Source organism: Lynx canadensis, chromosome C1, assembly GCF_007474595.2.
Source record: "Lynx canadensis isolate LIC74 chromosome C1, mLynCan4.pri.v2, whole genome shotgun sequence".
Taxonomy (NCBI): Eukaryota; Metazoa; Chordata; class Mammalia; order Carnivora; family Felidae; genus Lynx; species Lynx canadensis.
In genome coordinates this window covers 20963870-20986694 of record NC_044310.1, presented here as the reverse complement: position 1 = coordinate 20986694, position 22825 = coordinate 20963870, and the positions used below count along the sequence as shown (strand labels likewise).

Sequence of the window (22825 nt, the reverse complement as noted above, 5' to 3'; positions counted from 1 at the left end):
CCTGCGTCCTCTGTCCCTACGAGGCTGCCTTCTTTGTACTCTCCCAGGTCTTCCCCCAGACTGCTTCCTCTGCCAGAAATCTTTGTGCCACACTCCCGTCTCCCCTCCTCTCCTTGGTCAGTCCTTTCTAATCCGCCGGGTCCAGGCTACTTCTCTGGGAATTCCCCCATTAGTGTGGGGGATTCGCTGCTGTGCTCTCTCATAGCTCCCTGTGTTTTTAATTCCCTCAGGACTCGTCACAAGTCTTTGTGTGATGTTTGTCTTTTCCACCGGACTTAGAGGCTCATGGGGGCCAGGACTGCACCTGTCTTGTTCACGAACGTACTGCCAGCATCCAGCAGTGTCTGGAACAAAGTGAGTGCTCGATAATGTGGGCGTGAACAAAGGCGTTCCTCCTTGAAGAGTGAGTTTAGATACCCAGAACTGGGACAGAAGCTCAAGGCCCCACCCCCCACCCCCAGCAGGTACCAGCAGCAGGGAGGTCAGAGGTGATTCAGACTTGAGGGGAAGGGAACTCTGTTTCTAGCACCAACAGGGCCGTGGCTTTTCTTGGGAGCAGGGCCATCACACCCAGGCTGACTTGGGAGAAGATGGCACACTCAGACAGGGTACTTAACCTTCTCCCCAGTCAGGAAGTGACTGGCCCAAGGTCTCCAGCCATGGGAGTGAAAGTCCTCTCAGAGGTTCCAAGGCACAAAAAGTTCGAGAACCACTTCATTCCCCTTGTCCCAGGGCTCTGTGAATGTTTGCAACCTGCTGGAGGAGACTCAGCCGGATCCCGTCTCTACCTACTCTCTCAGTCTTCCAAAGCCAAACAACGAGTCAAGCCATTGGCAACCGTGGAAAAACTCCAACCTGGGTAGATGTGCCCAGGTCCTGGATTGCAGGATGTAGAAGTCTAAAACAGATTCATTAGATCCAATCTGGAGCCCAGCGTTTTCAATTGCACATGCAAATTAACTTGAGGATTTAAAAAAAAATTTTTTTTAATGTTTATTTGAGTTTTCAATTGCACATGCAAATTAACTTGAGTAGGATTTATTTTTTTTTATTTTTTTTCAACGTTTATTTATTTTTGGGACAGAGACAGAGCATGAACGGGCGAGGGGCAGAGAGAGAGGGAGACACAGAATCGGAAACAGGCTCCAGGCTCTGAGCCATCAGCCCAGAGCCCGACGCGGGGCTCGAACTCACGGACCGTGAGATCGTGACCTGGCTGAAGTCGGACGCTTAACCGACTGCGCCACCCAGGCGCCCCAAGTAGGATTTAAAAAAATTTTAATGTTTATTTATTTTGAGAGAGAGAGAGAATGGAGGTTAGGGGCAGAGAGAGAAGGAAAGAATCCCAAGCAGGCTCCATGCTGTCAGCGCAGAGCCCAACGTGGAGCTTGAGCCCATGAACCATGAAATCATGACCGGAGCAGAAACCAAGAGTTGGACACTTAGCCAACTGAGCCACCCAGGTGCCCCAACTTGAGTAGGGTTTCTCAAAATGCAGATTGAGGGCCTCGGAAGTTTGGGGACAGAGCAATGATCTGGAATCAAAGTGACAACGGTTCAAATCCTAAGTTGGGTGATGTTGGGCAGATATCTAAATACTGAATGGCTCACTAGGGCTGGTTGCCAGGCACCTGAACTGTGCTAGGTATTTTGCATGCATTATCTGATCCACACAACCCTCCTGTGCCCATAAGGTATTGAGAATTGAATTTGCTTGTGGTTGAGATAGATATTAAATATGAAAGTTGGAATTCGAACCTGGGTGTAACTGTTGGGTTGGTGTTTCATAGACTCTGACTTGAGGTTCCTTTTCCACATCTGTAAAATGGGAACACCACTCCTTGCTCACAGGGTTGTGAAGCTTGAGATAGTAAATTTGAAAACATTTGACAAAAGTCATTCAATAATGCTACCTGAGAAAGAACTGAAAACGTTTTGCCTGTTTTTAGGGCAGAGAAAACTTGAGGCCCAATGAAATTAATCAACTCTCCCCCAACCTGGGGATGAGAAGTGACCAAGTCAAGACCAGAATCCAAGTTTCGTATTCCACATCTGATTTGTTCTCTCACTACCCTCCTAGATGACTTAGAAGGAAGGACAAGTATATAGAATGCCACAAAAATGAAGAGGGTCAAGGGAAAATGAAACACGGAATTAATCAGGAGAGGCTTCTTGGAGGACACCGAGTTTTCATTTTATGACAGCAGTGTTTAGAGGAAGTGGGAGGCCAACAGAAGAGGTGTTAGTTCTTAGTCATGATGTGCTCTCCGTGATAAGCTTACTAGAGTTCCTGGTGCCCAGAGAAGCTAAGAAGTGCGACCAAGATCACACAGCGACTAAACGGCCCTGGCACAATGTGGAGGTCACATCTAACTAACATCTGTTTCTGTCTCCTTGGTGCTGAAGTGAGGAGAAGCAGATAAACATACGGTTGGGCAGGGGACAAGGGGTCCCCAGAGATGCTCACACAGCCTCCCTCTGGCTACAGTGGGGAGACCCAGAGTGGGGAAAAGCAGCAAGGTGAAATGCTGAGGCCTTAGGGTCAACCAGACTCTGGCTAGAATCCTAGATCCACTATTGACTACCTATGTGGTAGGTACACTTTACCTCTGGGTCTAAATTTTCTCGCAGATTCAGAAAAATGGCCTCCAAGTCCAGGCCAGGGTTAGTGAGAAAAATAACATGGCCATTATTATTCCACAATGCCAGGCCAGCCACAGATGGAAGGCAGGGCTGGGCACCCAAGGGACAGAACAGACTTTTAATGCCAACCACCCCCAACCCTGCAGTCACTGGGCACAAGTGCCGGGCAGCATAGGGACAAGCAGGTCAGTCCCATGATGCAATCACAGCTCCCTGCTTATGCTGAGATGAACCATGACCCTTGGAAATAGAAAAACAGCCCATTAACAAGAAGTACAAAACAAAACCTCGGTGAACTTTTATTTCTCAGCATACAGAACTGGTAGCAAAGCCAAAGATTTCTGCATTTGAACGCTAGATACCCCTCCCGACCCACCCAGGGGACATTTACAGAGTCATGACGTCCCTTCTAGAAGCCGAACCCCAATGCTGGGGCCTCTTCCCTCCTGCTCAGCTTCATTGCACAGAGGGCCTGAGGCCTGAAGGGGGTGCCAGCCGCTTCCCCATGCCTGCACGGGTGTGAAATGTGGCACGCTGAACGGGCTCCTCTTCTGTCCCTCTTCAGAGAGGAGGGTCAGAAGCAGCAGCATCATGACCCTTGCCTTTCTTCAGTCACCAAACTGGCCAGAGAGCAGGCACATTGTGCCAGAAGAAAGGCAAGGGACGTCATAATTCACAGCTTATTTGCTACAGAAAGTGCCTGGGATCGGTCCTTGGCTGCTTCTGCCTCCGAGCAATCCACTTAAATCGAGCAGGGGACAGAAACTGGGATGGGGGGTGGGGTGGGGGGGGAGGTGTCCTTGGAAGGTGGCCAGGAGAGACTGACTGCCAGGGCGGGGCGTCCCCAGAGGCCTTTGAGATTCTGCAAGATTTGCAGTTCGCTGCTGGCAGGTTGGCCTGAGAAGCCCAGAGGAGACTCAGACATCACATACAGTCTCAGCCTTCAGTCTGCGACTGTAAAAACGGAGGTCAAAGATGTTTGGCAACATAGCCCTGGTCACCTGACCAGTTTGGGCAGGACCCAAACAAGACCCTGGGGTCTCCTGACTCTCCCCCTGAGCCCATTCCTCCTAAGCCACCTGGGAAGGCTCACTTGTTGGGAAATGTCTGTGGCACAGCCGTGGGAGATAGGAGAGTGGGGTGCTGGCCTCTGTAGGGCAGGTACAGTCCCGGGCAGAACAGATTTCCCCTTGTCCTTCTCCTCAGGCATTGACTGTGGCTAGAGAAGTGAGGCCCCCAAGAACCTCACCCATAAAGAACCAAAAATACAGACAATTTATAATACTCCCTCCTCTTCAGAAGTCAGAGGGACCCACAGACACCCCAAGCTCTCTACAGATAATCTACTTTTTTGACGTGCTTGATCTATCTTCTGGGGCCTCACACCATCAGGCATGGGAAAAAAAGAGTCAGAGGGTGAAGGAAGTCAAAGGTGCTAAACTAGGATCAGGGCAACTAGGGAACAGGGAGCCTTCAGACTGCCCAACAGAACAGGCTTCTGGGGAGCCGAACACACAGACCAGCTGTGACACTGACTTTCACATTGATGGGTGAATGGCAGGTGGGAGGTAATGAAATCTGGGAGTGAGGGAGGAGGAGGAGGAGAAAGGGCACAACTGCTTGGAGTGTCAGTCCCTGCAGGTGTCCGCCCCTCTCCTTCAGGGGCAGGCAGGGACCTCCCAGTCCAGGAAGGCCACAGTACTTGTGATGCCTGCGGCCCAGCCTGCTGGCACGCGAGTCTGAGCTCAGCTCATTTCCTTCCGGTGCCCTCCGCCTCTGGGGTCAGGGGCAGGAAGAGGGGCATGGTCCCTTGCGATCTGCTAGTCCTCCTCTTCCAGCTCCCGAGGGCAGAGCTGAGATCTCTGCAGAGATCTCTGCTGAGGTCAATGCAATGATCCTGTCCGTTCTGGTGAGAAAAAAGGAGGGTACGGCTCAGGGGCTACAAGTCACACACAAGCCCACCTCCGGAGTAGGGGAGGGGGGGCTGGGACAGAAAAGGATCGGGGTCTGTCTCCAGAAAGAGAAGTCCTTGCAGGGAGGAGGATGCCCCCAGGGTCAGCTGCTCCGGGCCCAGATCCTGCTCGCAGTCAGGTCATGTAGCGGGTGATGGCACGGAGGGCGTAGAGAAGGGCAGCCTGCATGCGGGCCTCCAGGAGCAGCAAGTTCACGTGGACCTGGGGCACAGACAAGGGCTTGTTGGCAACTGGTGTCACTCCTCTCCATCCCCATCCCCCCAGACTGCCACTTCCCCTGACCCATCACCACTCACCTCATCCATCTCTCCTATAAAGACGCCCTGACCTTTCTGAAGGCTCGGAGCAGTTGGGGACAACGACTGCTGAAGAATTTCTAGCACATTTATCCTTATCCCCACTGATCTCTCTATCCCCCAAAGCTAAAAACAAGCGCCACCCTCGGGCATTCGTTTTCTCGTTTCATCCCCCCCCCCCCACCAGCGACCTTGAAATGTGGGCAGCATTTGCTCTCACTGTAAAGAGAACAAGCTCAGAGGGGCAAAGTGACTTGCCCAAGGTCACAATGCTGAGTGACAATGTTAGGATTTGAACCTAGGTCCTCCTGGCTGCCACTGAGGACCCCGTGAAGCACGTTCCCATTTTATAGGTGAGTAAATGTGAAAATCACACACTATAGTAGGACTTGAACCCAGGTGTCCCAACTGGCAGAAGACTCCATCTGGGATACCTCGTTGGGTGCTGACTCCCCCTTCCCCCGTGGGCTGTACCTTCTCTGAATGGCGGAAGTGCCTCCAGAAGAGGTTGTACATTCTTCGGGTGGTCTTCTCTGGGTAGCAGGCCACCGTCTTGATATAGACCTTGAGGTTCCGTTCCAGGAGCTGGTTCACCTCCCCGTAGTCATAGTCATCATATCTGGATGGAAAGACCCCAACAGCATCACCCATCCTCTGCTCCCAGAAGTTGACTCTTGTCCCCTAACCCCACCCTTCAGAAGGAGGAACAGCGTGTGGCAAGAAAAGGCAGAATGTAGGAAGCGGGTAGAAGTTTGGTTCCTCTTAGAAAAGTAGCTGATGTCCCACATCACAGGCCACTGCTGGACTGGCAGGGACCTCTCCAAAGATTGCAGAGAATTAGCCATGAGCTGCATGAACATGTGCTCACGGAATCCTCAAAACTACTATATATGCTGTCTACAGAACTATTATATATAATACGCCAGATTCATCAGCCCCATTTTACAGCTGAAATGGAGATTCAGGCAAGTGAAGTCACTTGTCCTGGGAATGGCATTCAAACCCATCTCTGCCTGGCTCCGAGGTCACTATAGTAAAGGCCATGGAAGAAGGGGCGGGAGGCCTGTACAAATATTTTCCCTGGAGAAGGAAGAGGCAAAGCGAAAAAGAAATGGTATTCTTTTTTACAGATGGGCAAACTAAGCCTGGAGAAGCCGATCAACTTGTTCAAAGTCAAAGAGCAAGTTGGTGCCCTGTCTAGAAGCCACTTTGTCACTCCCTAGTCCAGGGAGCCAGTTAGTCATCACAGACTGGTGTGGATGGGGAAGACTGGTTGAGAACCGGAGGACAGACTCAGTAGACAAAGGCATAGGAGCAAGGACCCTGTTGGAGAATGGGGGAGCCCGGATGTGCGAGCTGGACAGGAATTAGTCTGTGCCACACTCAAAGATGTCTGTCTCTCCTCTACCTCCCCTGAACTGGAAGTCTGTCAATGACCGGCAAGAGGATGCCCAATTAAGTACAACTCAATCCACTCAATCAAATGATTTCAACTAGCAACATGCATTTTCTACAGGGAACACGTGCCTTTTTAAAAATTGGGGGATTTTTTTTTAGGGGCGCCTGGGTGGCGCAGTCGGTTAAGCGTCCGACTTCAGCCAGGTCACGATCTCGCGGTCCGTGAGTTCGAGTCCCGCGTCGGGCTCTGGGCTGATGGCTCAGAGCCTGGAGCCTGTTTCCGATTCTGTGTCTCCCTCTCTCTGACCCTCCCCCGTTCATGCTCTGTCTCTCTCTGTCCCAAAAATAAATAAACATTGAAAAAAAAAATTTAAAAAAAAAAAAAAAATTGGGGGATTTTTTTTTTTGTTGATGTGATGCTTGGAATAAACCATTAAATGAGAAAAAGCAAGATCATGTGTTCACTAAAATATGCACACATTTGATTAAGTGAGTAAAATCAGTGAAGTGAGTAGGAAGAAAATCTTATGTTTGTAGAATGATATGTTTTCGCTATTTGTGGGTGGGAAGACAGAAAAGAAATACTTGACAATAATAAGAGCAGGTGGGATCGTGGGTGATCTTTATTTTCTCCTTTTTGTTATCTCTGTTTTCTAAATTTACTCTAAATCCAGTTGTTTCTCCTTACAAACATCAAACACATATTTGAAAAAATATAATAACCGTTATAATTCCAATTACACAAAAGCAACTATATTAGAAAGAAGAAAAACAATGGAGAAAGAATGTCACAGGATGTGAATGTGGGTTATGGAGTAGCTGAATTTGGGGAAATTGGTTTTTTTCCCTTAATTCTTTGAATTTCCCACAATGTTATCAGAGTGAGATTAAAAACAAAATTGGGGGCACCTGGGTGGCTCAGTCAGTTAAGCGTCAGACTTCAGCTCAAGTCATGATCTTGTGATTTGTGGGTTTGAGCCCCCATGGGGCTCTTTCTTGTCGGCCTCTTTCTCTGCCCCTCCCCTGCTCACTCTCTCAAAAATAAATACACATTAAAAAAAAATTGATCTGTGTATATCCTTGACAGGTAATTTCATACCTACAGCTCACCCGCAAGGACTTAGGTGTTAAGGCTAGTCAATGCACGTGGTACTTGCAATAGTGAAAAACTGTAACCTATCTACACATCCAACAATAGTGAAATGATTGAATTTTGCTACATCCATAACAAAATACCATGCAGTGGTGAAAAAGCATAAATAAAAGACCCATTCATACTGACAAGGAAGGCAGTTAACAATAAATTACTGAGTGAAAAAATATCAAGCATGATTCTATCAATTAAAAAAAAAATCTACTTTTAATCAGAGGGGCGCCCGAGTGGCTCAGTCAGTTAAGCATCTGACTCTGGATTTCGGCTCAGGTCATGATCTCACGGTTCATGAGTCTGAGCCCCACATTGGGCTCTATACTGACAGCGCAGAGCCTACTTGGAATTCTCTCCCTCTCCCTCTCTCTGCCCCTCCGGTGCTCTCTCTCTCTTTCTCTCTCCCCCAAAATAAATAAACTTAAACTTTTTTTCTTAATCAGAAAATACTTAGGTAACAAGATGAAATGTAATTAATCACGTACTATGCAGAGATAACCATTATTAATTAACATTTTAGTGTATAACCTTCCACACACTTCCCATGCATGCACATATTTTTAGTAAAAAAAAAAAAAAAAAAAAAAAAAAAAAAAAAAAAGAGGGGGCACAAAAAGATTCTGGTTGGTAACCAGCTTTCTCTTTTCTCAATACATTTTGAATAATTTCCCATAGCAATATAAAGAGACCATTATAATTTGTAATACCTGCATACTTTTTCACTGGGTGGATATAACGTTATTTCGAGTCCCATACTGATGGGCATTTATGTTGTCCTTATTTATTGCTAAGAGAAGAACTCCTACTTGGAATGGAAATACACACAGTCTCTCTCTATATCTCCACAGTTATCTCTAGGGGGTGGGATTAAAGAGTTTTGTTTATAAGGTTCAAACAGTGAGCATACTATCTTTTATAATCAGCAATGAAATAAATTTGCTTTGAAAAAATAGTATAGGCAGGAAGAAGGGAAAAGAAACAAAGAGAAAAGGAAACAGCTGTGAGCTCAGATTGAGGACTTGTAGTGCACATAGGCCTGGATGAGGGAATATATTGCTCACCTGATACCAAAGACACAGTGGATGTAATTCCAGATGGCCCTCCGGAGCATGGAGGTGTCTACTCCACTGTGCATGGCAATGGTGTTGTAGGTGAGGCTATAAGCTGCCTGGAACTTCTCATCCAACAGCTGCCCACCCTCAGGGTAGAGCCGTTGGATCAGTGAATAGCCATGGTCTTCCCAGGTATAATCCTGAGAAACATGGGAAGGGGTCAGTGAGTAGAATCTTTGGGGCCCAAGGCTGGCCATAGGGGCCCCATTCGCTGGAGCACAACTTCACTCTCTATAATGTCTCCTTCCCACCCCACAAATCTAACCTGCTGCTTGGTCTGGGCCTAAGAAGCCAAGGAAGATGCACCTTGGTGATGACCTTCTCCCTAGGATCAGGATCCCCTGAGCTTAGGGCGCAGACATGTCCTGTCATGATCTAGGGTCTCCCGTTTCCCTCATCAAATCTTGAAGGAGAAGGTGCCCGACTCTCTAAGCACTCACACTATCTACCCCCTGCTTATTTGTAAATCCAGAGTAATGCCAAGAATAGTCTGGGGAGCCTACCTGGGCACGGAAGGTGGGGGGTGCCTGAGCCCCTCGCCGGGTAAAGTCCTCATATCCAAAAGTGGGGTCCTCCACAAAGCACAGCATGTCTGGGTGTGGAGAGGGCTCCAGGATGTCAGCTAAGTACGTCAGAAAGAGGTCAAAGTGAGGCCCAGGCACGGAGTACAGGGGCATCTACTGATTCATCAGTAGGTGGCCGATGAATGCAGAGAAAGCCCCTCGCTACGGCAGGAGGTGAGTCAGGCCCAGGGACCTGGGGGATAAGGCCCCCAGTAAGAATACTAGCGATCCTAACAACAGTAGTTATTTGTGGAGCCACTCACTCTGTGCTAAGAGCTTTGCTTCTGTTGTCCCATTTACCCTACAAACCAATCCTTCGCATGGGAGGAGACTGAGGCCCTGAGACAGGAAGTGACTTCTCAGTGGTCACACTGCCAGAAGGGCCGACAGGTCACGATTCAAATCCAGGTCTGACCCTAAAGTCCACTCTCAGAACCTCTTAGAAGGAGTGGTTGAGATGTACCTCCAAACACAAGAGGTGCTATGCAGAGTTGCCTACTCCCCAGGAGAGACGGTGTCAGAAGGGGGCAGCCCCTGGGACCTGGAGGCCTATGGTCCTCTACCTGAGGGAGCCACCAGAAGGCTCTCTGACTTCTCCAGCTCAAAGCGGCTCTCCATCTCCTCCTGGGATGCTCCCTCATCCCGTAACAGGCTCTCCTGCAGCTGCCTCATGCGCTCCATCAACGCTTCCACGTCTCGGGCAGCCTCGAAGCCCTGGAGGAGGGACCCAGTGATGACCATTTACTCCCCGGCCCCAGGAAACTCCACACCCCTTTCCCACAAGCCAGGCCTTCCTGAGTGATGGCGAAGGCCTCCTGCGGCGGCCGCAGTGCTGGGCGGCTCGCATGCTCTGTGCTTCCCAAAGTGAAGTTTAAGAAGCTACAGGACAGACATGTCTTCTCTGAGCATCACTGCCCTCACAGGAAAGGGATGGTTAAAGTATCTGTAATTTTATATTAAAACACACAAGCCCCCCCCCCCCCTTCTAAATAAGAGGCAAGCTTTGTATTTGTAAAGTGCTAACACCCGGGAGGCTTTAAGTCTGTGAGGCTGCATGCTGAGAGACCCCACACGGTTGTTTCATTTAATCCTCACAACTGCCATGAAGTAGAGATCTTTAGCCCCATGTCACAGATGAGAAAATGGGAGTTTCAAAGTCAACTAACTTCTCTGAGATAGGGAAGCGGTGGCTTCCATCCAAGGACCAGAGGCCATGCCAGCTTCCTCTCCCAGCAAGACCCAGCCGCACGACTTACCCCAGAGTTGTTCATTGGGTCCCTGCTGGGGGGGCTGCTCTGCTCACTGGGGGGTGAAGGTGCCTGGGGGGCAGGGCTGCCCTCTGGGTCCCCCTCAGGGAGGATGCCGCAGCCAAACACAAAGGAGGCCAGCGAGTGGCAGTGGGTGAGCAGGACCAGGGCCTGGATGAGCTCCGCCAGAGACCAGCTGTGCTCGCCGGTCTTCAGCAAGGCCTGGAGAGGAAAGGAGGCCAGACTTGCTCAGTGCCTGACCCCGGGCTGACTGCTTGACATGTCCCAGCCCAGCCCCTGTGCTCCCTCCGGGACCTGCCTCTCTGCCCACCGCACCTGGATGTGCTCCTTGGTGATGAGCCACGGCCGGTGTGCCAGCAACTTGTTGATCTCGCTGAGCTTGCGCAGCTTCTCGGGGGCATGATGGAGACCGAGCAGCCACTCAGGGTCACCACCAGTCTGCAGAAACTCAGCCATGTGGGACCCCACCAGGTAAGAACACTGGTGGCGGGCGGCAGCCTATGGAGGGGGTGGACAGAACCTTGCTTGTGGATGGAGACATCACAGGCCTCACTGTTGCCCGAGAGGCGGGAAACTTAGGTTCTAACCACAGTTCCACTAGTTTGCTGTCCTACCTTAGGCAGGTCACCTGACTCCTTCGTGCCTCAGTTTGCTAGTTCGTAAAGCAGGCACTAAAAATGCCTCTCTTCGGGGCACCTGGGTGGCTTAGTTGGTTGAGCATCCAACTTTGGCTCAGGTCACGATCTCACGGCCTGTGGGCTTGAGCCCCGCACTGGAACCTACTTAGGATTCTCGCTCTCTCCTCTGTCTCTCAGACCCTGCCCCACTCGTGCTTTCTCTCTCTTTCAAAATAAATGAATAAAAAAAAATTAAAAAATAAATAAAAATGCCAGTCTTCAAAATCCAAAATTTTGTGGATAATCAGATAAAACTAGGGCTTTCCTCTGCTCAGGGCTGCCTCTCTCCTGTCCCATGAAATGAGTTCAGGAAGCACCCAGCAAAGAAATCGAAAGACCAAGCCCCCCCACGTGGCCACCCATACAAGAGTTGGGCTCAGACAGGCTCACCATGATGGCAATGTAGTGGCGCCACGAGCTGGCCAGGGGCCCATCTGTGTGCAGCAGGAGGTAGTGTAGACGCCAAAAGCTGCTAAGGTAGTCAGGGTGCAGGCCCATCACCACCGCCAGGTTGTCCACTCGCCCCAAGGACATCAATGCCTCCAGCCTCAGATGTTGCTCCAGGCTCTCTGCTCCCTCCCGAAGGACCTGCCAAGCAAAGGTGACCAGAGGGTGGGTTCCCCTCCTGCCCTCAACACCGAAGAGACCCAACACATTCACTGCGTTGGGACTGAGAAAACTAAAAATGACCACCATGTCCAAAAAAAGGAACACAGGGGAGGAAGAGATAATTCACTAAGTGATTTCCTCTCTCAAGGTTACAGATCTAGTAAATGACAGAACGTGGACTGAAGTCCAGATTAGCAACAAAACCTATTTCTTTTCTCATCATAAAAAAGGACTGGTTATTGGGGCACCTGGCTGGCTCAGTCGGGGGGAGAGTGCAGCTCTTGGGGTTGGGGTTCAAGCCCCACGTGGAGTGTAGAGATTACTTACGTGAATAAAACTTAAAAAAATGAAAGAGGACTGGTTATTTACAGATGAAAAAATAAAATACAAGAACAATACTTGAGTTTAAAATTCTGGGCTAGACATAAATAATCAGCAGGTGGCTGTTTGCTTTCCATTTACAAAGGGTGGAGAGGGAAGGGGGGGTGGTTAGATATTTGCCAACTTAGGAAAGCAAAGAGGACGACAAAAGAAAACATTTGTTTTGTTCACCGAAGACCAAAGAAATAGGAGGAAACTTATTTTCACATTTTGCTGCGCAAGTGTTTTGAGGATGACCCCACTGCCACCAGCAGCCCCACACCAGAATGTCAGCTACAAGATGGCAAGGATTTTTGTCTGTCTTGGCCTCTGCTGTACCCTCAGCACCTACAACAGTGCCTGACATTTAGTCATTCAATAGATATGTTAAATAAATGAATGAATGAGGAGCACCTGGGTGGGTCAGTCAGTTAAGTGTCCAACTCTTGCTTTCGGCTCAGGTCATAATCTCAGGGTTTGTGAATTTGAGACCCTCGTCTGGCCCTGCACTGGCAGTGTGGATGGAGCCTGCTTGGATCCTCTCTCTGCTCCCCACCTGCTCGCGCACATGCTCTCTTTCTCAATATAAATAAATCAGCTTTTAAAAATAAAAAAAATTAATGAGCGATCTGACTCCGTGGATTAAAGAAGTCTCTGTTGTAGTAAGTGACAAAAATAAGGAACGTGACAATAACCTTGTCCCCACACCAAAGGATGTAAAGTATGACCTTGGTTCTATATGGAAAAAAAAAAGGCCCAGAAAACAGCGATAAATGGTTAAGTAACAGTGATTATCTCTTTGGGAGATGGGATTACGGGAGACCAAAGCTTTCTGAAACATAAAAAGGCTTTCTATAAGGAACAAAATAATACTTTTGAAGTTGAAAAAAAAGTAATATATGTATAGTCAAGGAAGAGCAGTTAGCATAGACAGTTCCAGCTTCTTAAGGCAAAAAGTCCTTTTTCTGGGAATCAAAAGTTTATTACCTAGCAGTGTCATTATCACTTTATCTCTTTGAGCCTGTTTCTTCCTAGCAACATGGGGTTGTGATATGCATGCTCCATAGAGTTCTTTGTGGGTTAAATGAGCCAGGAACCTGAAAGGGTAGTTTCAAAGCTGCTATTTCAAGAGCCGGGCAAAGATCCCCCCTACCCCCCTACCCCCCACACAAGGTCCCATGTCCGTTCTTCCCAGGGATCAAGAATTCCTAACCCCTTCCAAACTTACCTCCTCCACTGGGATGAAGGCACTGGGCCCTCGGGGACCTCGCCGAGTCCGACTTCCCCTCTGCTCCTAGAAGGAAATATATCATGGCTGTTGGAGGTAAAAGAGAGGACTAGGAGCATAGTTCACTCTCCATCTTTTTCTTCCTACCCAAGAAGCCACACTGAGCTTTTCAAACCACCCTTTTGGTGCACCCTACACAGAGGACTCAGGTGGGAGATGCACACCTGTTGGCAGGTGGAGAAAGGGTAAGCAAAAAAGAGGGCTCGCCCCACAGGGTGACTTCTTCAGGAACTGGGCAGGGACCCAGGAGCCCCAGTATTGGCTGGGAGGTGCGTGGGGAATGGAGATATATAGCCATCATGGTGCACATCTCTAGGAGGCCACCTTTTTAGCAGCCTTGGAGGTTCCATACAAGAAACCCCCTCATTTGCATGCTGAAGCCGGATTACCAAGTACCTTAGATTCCCTATGATGCAGACTCAGTTATTCTCAAATGCTCCCTTCTCATCCTTCCCACCATCACCACTTCATAGACTACAACCATGCCTTGTCTGGATCACCACCCACAGCCTCACCGATGGTCTCCCTGCCTCTGTGGCCCTGCCCTCTCCTACCCATCCTCTACCAAATTAACAAAGGGAACGAATAAAGAAAACATCTTCCCTGAACTATACCTCTGGAACTAGGAGCACATTGAACGAGTCCACGACATGGTGGTTTCCGCAGCCAAAGGAAATTTTCCTAAGTGCAAATCTCATCAGTTGGCTTAAAACCCTGACTCCAGCTCCCATTAGCCTTCCAGATAAATTAGTGGTTTAGGTCCCCTGCTCTCCCACTGGTCACTCCTTTTGCACAACTAAGAGTCTTCTAGGTCTGGGAACCTTCTGATGACCCTTATCTGTGACCCCACCATTCCTAGTGCTTTTGGTTCTGAAACCATTGTCTTCTAATTGTCTGATTCAGGTCTCCCTGATACCAGATCACATTCTGCGGAAGGCAGGGCCAGGTCATTCATACTAATCTGTGAAGGAAGAAAACAGAGAAAGCAGAGAGGCATGGAGGGAATCCAGGCAGGGCATAGAAAGCTGACGGTAGCAGCTATTCTGACCTCATGTACTGGAGACTCTTTAGAAACCATAGGAGTCATATACTCACTAAATCTGCTCCTAGTCTGAGAGGTGGGGTTCAGAGAGGATGTTTTATTTACTCATTTGTTTTGATAACTGGCAGGGAGGCTCTTCTCGGTACCGGCCTTGGAAACAGTTTACCCAAACCAGAGTCATGCCCTCACTGGACAGAGAGGGCGTCCCCCTAACTCTCCCTCCTCATTGGAAACCGGACTTAATATCAATCCCCAGGTGTCCAGGGCCTAAAGATTATAATTGAAACTTCCTCCTCAGATGGCCAAAAGCCTCTTGAGGGAAGCAGAACTCTGGGGCTCTGAAAGCCCACACAGAAAGGACAGCGGGATCTGGAAGTCCCAGGTCTGAGTACCAGCTCTGTTACTAACTTGCTGTGTGACTCTGAGAAGGTGACTTAGACTCTCTGGGCCTTAATCTTGGACAAAAAAGGTAGTTGGGCTAATGTCTCGGGGCCCTTTCAGCCCACACTTCTGGGAGATACCAGGCGAGGCTGGTCCAAGTCCAGTACAGAAAATTACCACAATCTCCAAGTACTCACTTTTAATCTCCCTCCTCCCTCACCAAAGGAAAAAAGCCTAACAGCTAGGTCTAGGAGATAAGGACTGCTGACTCCACAATCTGGGCCTCCCCCTCAGGGGACCAGAGGGCAGATAGAAAACCATAGGTGGGGGGACCTGGAGGGCTTCCCCCCCGCCTCCCCTGGGGAGGAACAGCCTTAGGAACCCTTTCTCTCTCTAAAATCTGCCCCAGGAGCTGTCAAGGGAAGGAACTGATACCTTTAGGTGATAGGTCTGGACCCACCAATATTTTCATTCCTAATTATGATGATGGTGACACCATGATGATAATTATAGAGTACAGTTAAACGATAGGGGCTCTTGACCCAAACTGCCTGGGATCATATGACAACTCCACCACCTATTATCTATCTGCTAGCAGTGTGAGCCTCAGTTTCCTCACCAAATAATGGAGATAATAGTACCCACTTTCACTGGGTAGTCATGAGGATTTAATGAGATAATACCTCTACAGCCCTTACCCCTTACCTCAGTAAGTACCTCTATGGCACTAAGCACTTAATAAAAGTCAGCTACCGTTAATCCCATTGTAATTTCAAGCAAGGGCTTCTCAACCCAAGCAGTATAAAATCCCGTTTAAAAAGATGCCAATGTCAAGGTCCCACCTCCGATTCTAATTTAATTGGGTGGGGCCCAGCATAATTTACAGCTGGGGTGGAAGGCCATTGGTTCACACCATTTATTGATCATTTTCTCAAGTATAAGGCACTGTGCTAAATGCTTTCCAGGTGGAATCAGAGTTAATCTGTTCACTCGACAAATATTTCTGATGACTACAATGCAGGCAACAAGAGAACAGGGGTGAAAAGACAGTCTCAGCCTTCACAGAATTCATGATCTAAAGGAGAATGACAAACAGTGAACAGGCTTTCAAATCGCAGATTATACAAAGTAAATGAAAAAGATCAATGAGGGAGTGTATGATGGGGTGGGAGTATGCAATATATTAGTTTAAGGAGACAGGGAGAGCTACTGAAGAGGGAACCTTTGAGTTGCTATCTAAATATCAAATATCTAAATGAGTTGATGAGAAGGCAGCAGGGCCCATAAAGATCTAGGGGATCAGCATTCCAGCCAAAGGGAACAGAAAATACAAAGTCCTGAAGGCAAGACCAAGTAGATTCCAGTCCAGAGCTCCAATGCCCTGAAAGTTTCTCTGACCTTGACACCCAGAACTTCAGGGGAAGCAGACAGGGCAGGGTCCTCCTGCCAAGAGATGATGCCTCCAAATCAGCCCTCCCCTATTTCCTGGGGTTCGAAGTCAATAAGAATGGTAGTAACAACACTGATTTTACCATCAGCTAAGCATTTTACATGCATTTAGGGTAGGATCTACTACTACTCTGAGGGTTCGCATTTTACAGACACGGAATAAGTCTCAGAGAGGTCAAGTCAGGGTTTGCACCCGGGGTTCACCAGAAGCTTCACCTCCCTGCCCACATTCCGAGGGATCCACTTTTCCCAGTCACAGCACCTGTCATACTGTGTTGTTTCTTACTCTGAGGGCACACACTAGATCTGGCTCCCTGTTACCCCAGTGACACTGAAGTCCCTCTGGGTGGCCCCTGAACAGGCAGGCAAATTGTGAAGAGGATCACCCCGCCCAGCTCAATGCCTGGCTCCTAATTTAAGCTCTCACTAAATGTTAATTTTTATATTAGCTCAGGCATTTGCACACAGGTACTATATAATCTTCATCAGTTTTGGGGGTGGAGGTCTCTACGTTGCCCACAAAGAAAGATCAAGGTTCCAAAGGTTAAGCACCGGCTGACGAGTGGCCAGCCGAGGATGTGTGCTCAGTTCACTCTGGCTTCTAAGGATTCTGTCCATCACCCACATCAGCCTCTTGGAGTAGGCCCAGCCTTATTCTTGGTCTTCTATCCAGAGCCCGCAACCCCCAGGACTCAGCTACAGATACCTATGAAGTCACTCTACCAGCCGGGAAGGGAAGAGATTAGCCCCCAACAACACCCCATGGGCAGCTGCCTGCAGAACTCGGATCCTTGTCTGGGTTTACACATGGGAGGGAGACCAAGAGCTCAAGCAGCTTCTTCCCTCCAGCCTTGGAAGGAGGCTGGTGTGAGTGGCGCCATGGGCTGGGCACTAGGCTAAGTGCTTTATACATCTGATCTGGCTGATTTCTCACAACTACCCTGAGGGAAATAGGTCTTATTATTCCTTCTTCAGAGACAGCTCATTGGGGCTCTTTCTGAGTCCTGTTCCAGACGGGCTCAGATCTGGCTTCAAAGCATGCACAGCTCTCAAGTGTCAGCTGAGCCAACAAGGGGCCAAGAGTTACAAGCGCTTCTCAGGTGCTAAGAACAGTGCTAGGGATGTGACCTCAGAGTGTCTCTAGTCCAGCAAAGTTGACACACAAAACGCCCGATTACAGGACTGTTACATTATGGATAGCATTAAAGCTCCAACAACAGAGAAGCAGGCCTGAAGGAGGGCATGCAGAAGGGACTTATGGGGGGTGGGGGGAGGGAAAGCTTCCCAGAGGAAGTGATGTTTGAGGAAGTGATTCTAGAGCCCAAGAGGGCTCTGAAAACACACTGCCAGTCCTAGAGTGAAGTCCTAGAGTCTGTAGACCTTGACCCCTTTAGGTTAAGGGCATGTGGTGAAAAGATGAGAGTCGAGGGGACTGTACATGTGGGTCTTCCCTTGGGCCCAGGGCACCAGGCTCTGTAAGTCCAGCCGCCCTGCTGTCTTCTAAGGATTCTGCTTAAAGTAGACATCTTCCCAAGGTCTTCTTTTCTTGAGAGAGAGAAAAAAAGTGTGTGGAAAGGGTTCAGATATCAACATCTTTCTCCTGCTGCTGACAGTGGCTTCCATCTAAAGGCCACTCCCTCAGAGCCTGCCCAGACCACCCGAGGCACTCAGAGAGGGATGGGCCGGCTCTCACCTCAGGCAGGAGGGACAGGTTCAGGCACCCCATTGTGACACACTCTGGGGAAAGGGAAATGACCACATTCTAACAATACCAAGCATATCTGACTCAGTTCCAGGCACTGTGCTTCAGCCTTTGCTTGTATTCTGTCATTTCTCCCAACAATCCTCAGTGATACTATCAAATTTCCATGGGAAGAAGTTGCAGATCAGAGTTGTGATCACTTGGCTATGGTCACACAGCCAGCAATGGGAACGCTGGGACTGGAACCCAGCACCCCTCTAGTGGCTAGATGCTCTCAATAATAACAAGAAATCCAGCTCCCACCCTCCAAGAAAGAAATGGACCGAGGGTAAAGTAACTTGGCCAAAGCCACTCACAGCAGAGAAGTGACAGGCATGCGTTTCATTCCTGCACATTGGGGCTCCTAAACTCTGGTGGGGAAGGATAAACAAGCCCACAGAAAACCCAGGACGCAAACCATCCACTGCTGGAGGTGGGACCCCTAGAAACCATGCTGCTCAGAGAAGGGCAACGATTTCTCCAGGGTCACACAGGACTGGCACTTGTCAAGACTCCCAGCCCCAGCAATACACTTGCACCACACTCCAGGCCTGGAAATAAAAACAAGCAAAACTATGTAGTGGCAAGCACACTAGGGAATCCTAGAGGCGCCCAGGCCAAAGAATGAGCTACTTGGTGGCGGTGAGTGAAGGGAAATCTCTCGGTAGCCCTTCCTGGACCTCAATTTCCTCATCCTGGAAAATGGGGCTACAGTGTAGCTCATATTTTGCTAGTTTAGTCCTGAGGACTCGGAGAAAAGGCAAAACCTGGAGACCAGAATCTAGTAGGGGTTTAAGAAATGATTAGATGTCCATTGTCGTCGGGGGTGGTGGTGATGGGTGTGGGGAGGGAGCAGGAGGTGTGTCAGGTTAGGCCCAGGCTATTCCTAGCTTCGCCGCAAAGAGTCCCGGCCAAGCAAACTTCTGGGACCCGAGACCAGTCAGCAGGGCGCAGGCTAATCGCCGCCCGCCTTCGGGAGCCGCGTCCAGGATTTCTCCCCTTCTCCCCCAGCTTTGGCCGCCGCCGCCGCGTACCCGGCAGCTGGCCAAGGCCCTGGAGCGCCCGCTCTCCCCCGCTTCCTATCGGGGGTGCAGGTGTGGGCGGGGGACGAGGTCGACCTCCGTTGGCAAGTCCCAGGTGCCCCAATCCCCGCACTGGGAGACTGGCACTGGGACGTATCCTAGAAAGAGTCCTCCGCCCGCCAGCCCCAGCCCAGAGGAAGGGAATCTGCGGAAGGGGGCGGGGAGGAGGAGTGGTCGGTCGAGCCGCGGCGGCCGGGATTTGCCTGGACTTGAAGATTCTCCGGTCGAGAGCCCAAACCCGAGATAACCTCGAGAAGGCTCCCCTCTCATTGGCCAGGAGTCCTAGGGAGCCAGGGAAGGTTCCACAACCCGGGGGGAGGGAGCGGAGGGGGCCGAGACTGCCAGTTGATGCAACCCCATTCCTAGGTTACGCGCCTCCACTCCCCCTCCCCGAGCCGGGGCGGGGGGAGGGGGGCAAGCACAGACTCAGCCCGGGACAGCCCGAAGCCCGGCCGCGGCTCGGGGCTCAAGGGAAGAGTGGCGTCGCTCGAGCGCTGCTTACCTCTCCGGCCCCGGGGCCGCCGCCGCCGCCCGGGGAGAATGGCAGGTAGCCCTTCAGCTGCGCGCCGCACTCGGAGTCTGCAACGATCATGCTGTGTGCCAGGATCCGGCCACGGCTCGCCGGCGACCGGTGCACCCGAGGGGGTTTTGTACAGACGCACGCAGGAAGCCGGGACTGGGGGCCGCTGGGGAGGTTCTAGAGCCCCGGGATGTCTCTCGGGGTTCCAGAACGCTCCGAAAGCCCAGAATCAGGGAACAGCCGCTGCTCCGCTGGACTCTCGCCTCGGCCGGCTTCAGGAGCGGTGAATGGCCTCAGGAACCTGGGATTGGCAGCGGCCCAGGGGTTTTTACGGCCCGGAGTACCTCGGAAGTCTGCAGTGGCCACGGCTGCTCGCCAGCCCAGCGCTCCTCAGCATCCCCGCCGCGGAACTGCCAACGCTCGCCGGGCTCTGACACCAGCAGCGCCGCTCAGCCTGCTGCGGTCCTTGGGGGAGGGCGGGGACACAAAAGCCCGCGCCGCGGCCAATCAGATGCCTGTTTCCCGGGGAGGCGGGGACGACACCTCCCCTTGGAGCCGACTGCTCGGCCAATCGGCACCGGGAAGCGCCGGGGAACTCTGGGAGCTGTAGTCAACCCGGGATGAATGCTGCAAACTTTCGCAAAAGGGTTTAATCAGATCGTTGGCAATTTCAGACGAGAGTGACTGCCAAGAGAGTCATTAGAGCTGTGTGATGAAACGGGACTTCACCGGGCTGGGCCGGAGAGTCGGGTGTGAAGTCCCTCCCAAGTATGTTCCTTAGTTTTTCAGTTCCTGCAGGGACTGGTTACGGTTAGGAGAGGTGGTGCTAATTACAGAGCCAAACCCCAAATCTTTGGAGATTAGAACAGAGCCCTGTCCCCCTGGCCTCCGGGAGAGCTCCACCGTAAAATGTACCAGGCACGGGAATGCATCGTATTTGTGGGGTCCCTGGAAAAGCCTTCATTCATTGAAAGGTCCTTGGTAACCTCATGTCTAACCTCAGTCCCTATTGCTGCAGTTTCCTCTCTTCTGCTTCCTCGGGGCCTCCAGTCCTGTCTTCCATTCCGGCCACTCCCTTTCTAGAAACTTTGAGGTAAGGTGTTCTACTGGGTCTCTTCTCACATCTCTCTCTCTGGCCACTCCTTCTCTGACTCCTCTTTTTCCTTCCACCCCCTGGAACGTGGGTGTTCCCCGGTTTCTGTTTTTATCCCTCCTCTCTCCAGACACACTCTTTCTGATCTCATCCATTTCCTGGACTGCAATGCTCCATTTGGGAATAAGTTGCTTCTACCAGCACTTCAGCACCTCAAAGGTGAATTCATCTCCTGTTCCTTCCCACAGCCTCTTCCTTGACAGTTTTTCTTTAGAACTCCATTTTTTGTTTCCATCTTGAAGTCATTGTTTACTCTGGATAGAGAATCCTGGCAGGAGCAGGAGCGAGGGTGGACTCGATGACCTCCAAGGTCCCCTCTGAGACCTTATGAGAGTAGGCTTACCACTCCAAGGATGACTCTCTAATTTGGTCTCCTGCCTCCAGCCTCTTGGAATAAGGAAATGAATTTCACCCTCTGCTGAGCAACCAAGGAGGCACTTGGACCGGGGCTCTATTATAACACTTACCCCTCTACCTTGTATTGTAATTTTCTGTGTACGTGTCTTTTTATTAATGTTTATTTATTTATTTTTGAGACAGAGAAAGAGAGAGAGGGACAGGCAGAGATAGAGGAAGAGAGAGAATCCCAAGCAGGCTCCATGCTGTCAGCGAAGAGCCCCATGAGGGACTCCAACTCACGAACCCTGAGATCATGATCTGAGCTGAAATCTAGAGATGGAGGTTTAAGGACTGAGCCACCCAGGCACCACTACATGCATGTCTTATCTGACCTTTTTGATTATAAACTCTTTGAGGGCAGGGCCCATGTCTTGAAATCTTTGTCTCTGCCTTGTGCCACCTGTCCTGCCAATAATATGCCCTTGGTGACTGAATCTTTCTTTGAATTGAATTCCCCTGTAAATTCCCATATGTCAGATTCAGTTTCATTTTTATTTTTTTAATGTTTGTTTGTTTATTTATTTTGAGAGAGAGAGAGAGAGAGAGAGGCAGAGAGAGAGGGAGAGAAAGAATCCCAAGCAGGCTTCACGCTCAGCTTGCGGAGCCCAATGCAGGGTTCGATCTCACAAACCAAGAGATCATGACCTGCCCCAAATCAAGAGTCCTGCACTCAACCAACTGAGCCACCCAGGTGCCCCTCAGCTTTCATTTTTAAAATCTACTCTGTAGTTAGTGTCAGTGTTTAGATCAAAAAATGTTACTGGTATGTCATCAACTAAGAATAAAGGTCAAACCTCTAGACTGACAGTATCTGCCAAGATCTGCCTCATTCTACCTTTCCAGTCTTATCACCTACCACATCCATGTTTCTTGTTTGGCCTTCAAACCTTTCTTCCAGTGGTTCTGTCTGCAAATCTCTGCCCACTGAAATCCTACCCAACATGCAATGCTTTCATGCGTGTTTGTGGCCTGAATGAAGCCTTCAAAAATGCCACTTCCTACAGAAAGGGTTGCTTTTTCAGCTCAGCTGAAAATAATCTCTTCCACTCCTCCACTCCTCAACACATTGTTTCTACCTCTTTATACCACTGATCTTTAAATGTGATGCAGCCTTGTTATCATCTCTGCTTATCTTACCCATTCCTTTCAGCTAACAATGGAATATGTGATTGATCACTTCTGCAAAGTGAGGAAACTTGAGCTCAGAAGGTAAAATTTCATGTCAAGGTCATACAGCATCTTCTTTTGACTGCACCAGGCTGTCGAAGAGCTCCTTTGAGGCAGTGTCTAATTGCCTTTGTATCCCCCACCAACATGTAGTAGGTCCGCAGCAAACATTTTTGAATCAATAAATATGAGTTACCCTCCTCTGTAAAATAATCCCTTAGGATCTTCAAGGAAACGACTAAATTATTCGCAAGGCTTCACTCGCAAAGTTAGTAATTTTGTGAAAAGAAAAAGCAAAAGATACAAATATTCTCAATTTGATGAGCTTTTGTGACTCAGTCTCTGAGGAAGGAAATCTGAGAAGAGACACAGCTACTACCATTTACTGAGCTCAAACAATAGTCCAGGATACGTCTATTATTTCATGTAACTCTGACTACAACCTGGTGAGGTATGGATTATGCCCCCATTTGGCAGATGAGGTAACTGAGGCTCAAGAGGTTTGTTGGCCAAGATAGCTTAGTAATGTGTTGAGTAAGGATTTCAAACCCAGGCAG

At 49.7% G+C, this 22825-nt stretch overlaps 1 protein-coding gene across 1 annotated transcript; it reads right to left on the bottom strand.

The window, feature by feature from the left end:
* Nucleotides 1-2917: 2917 nt before the first annotated feature.
* Nucleotides 2918-19990, bottom strand: SESN2 (sestrin 2). Its single transcript, XM_030325696.1, has 10 exons — nucleotides 19532-19990; nucleotides 13275-13340; nucleotides 11468-11665; nucleotides 10716-10898; nucleotides 10389-10601; nucleotides 9696-9846; nucleotides 9073-9191; nucleotides 8519-8709; nucleotides 5387-5531; nucleotides 2918-4817 (listed from the first exon to the last, which is right to left on the bottom strand). Exons 1-10 carry the CDS (start codon nucleotides 19619-19621, stop codon nucleotides 4731-4733), a joined length of 1443 nt encoding a protein of 480 aa, XP_030181556.1. The 5' UTR covers nucleotides 19622-19990; the 3' UTR covers nucleotides 2918-4730.
* Nucleotides 19991-22825: the final 2835 nt, after the last annotated feature.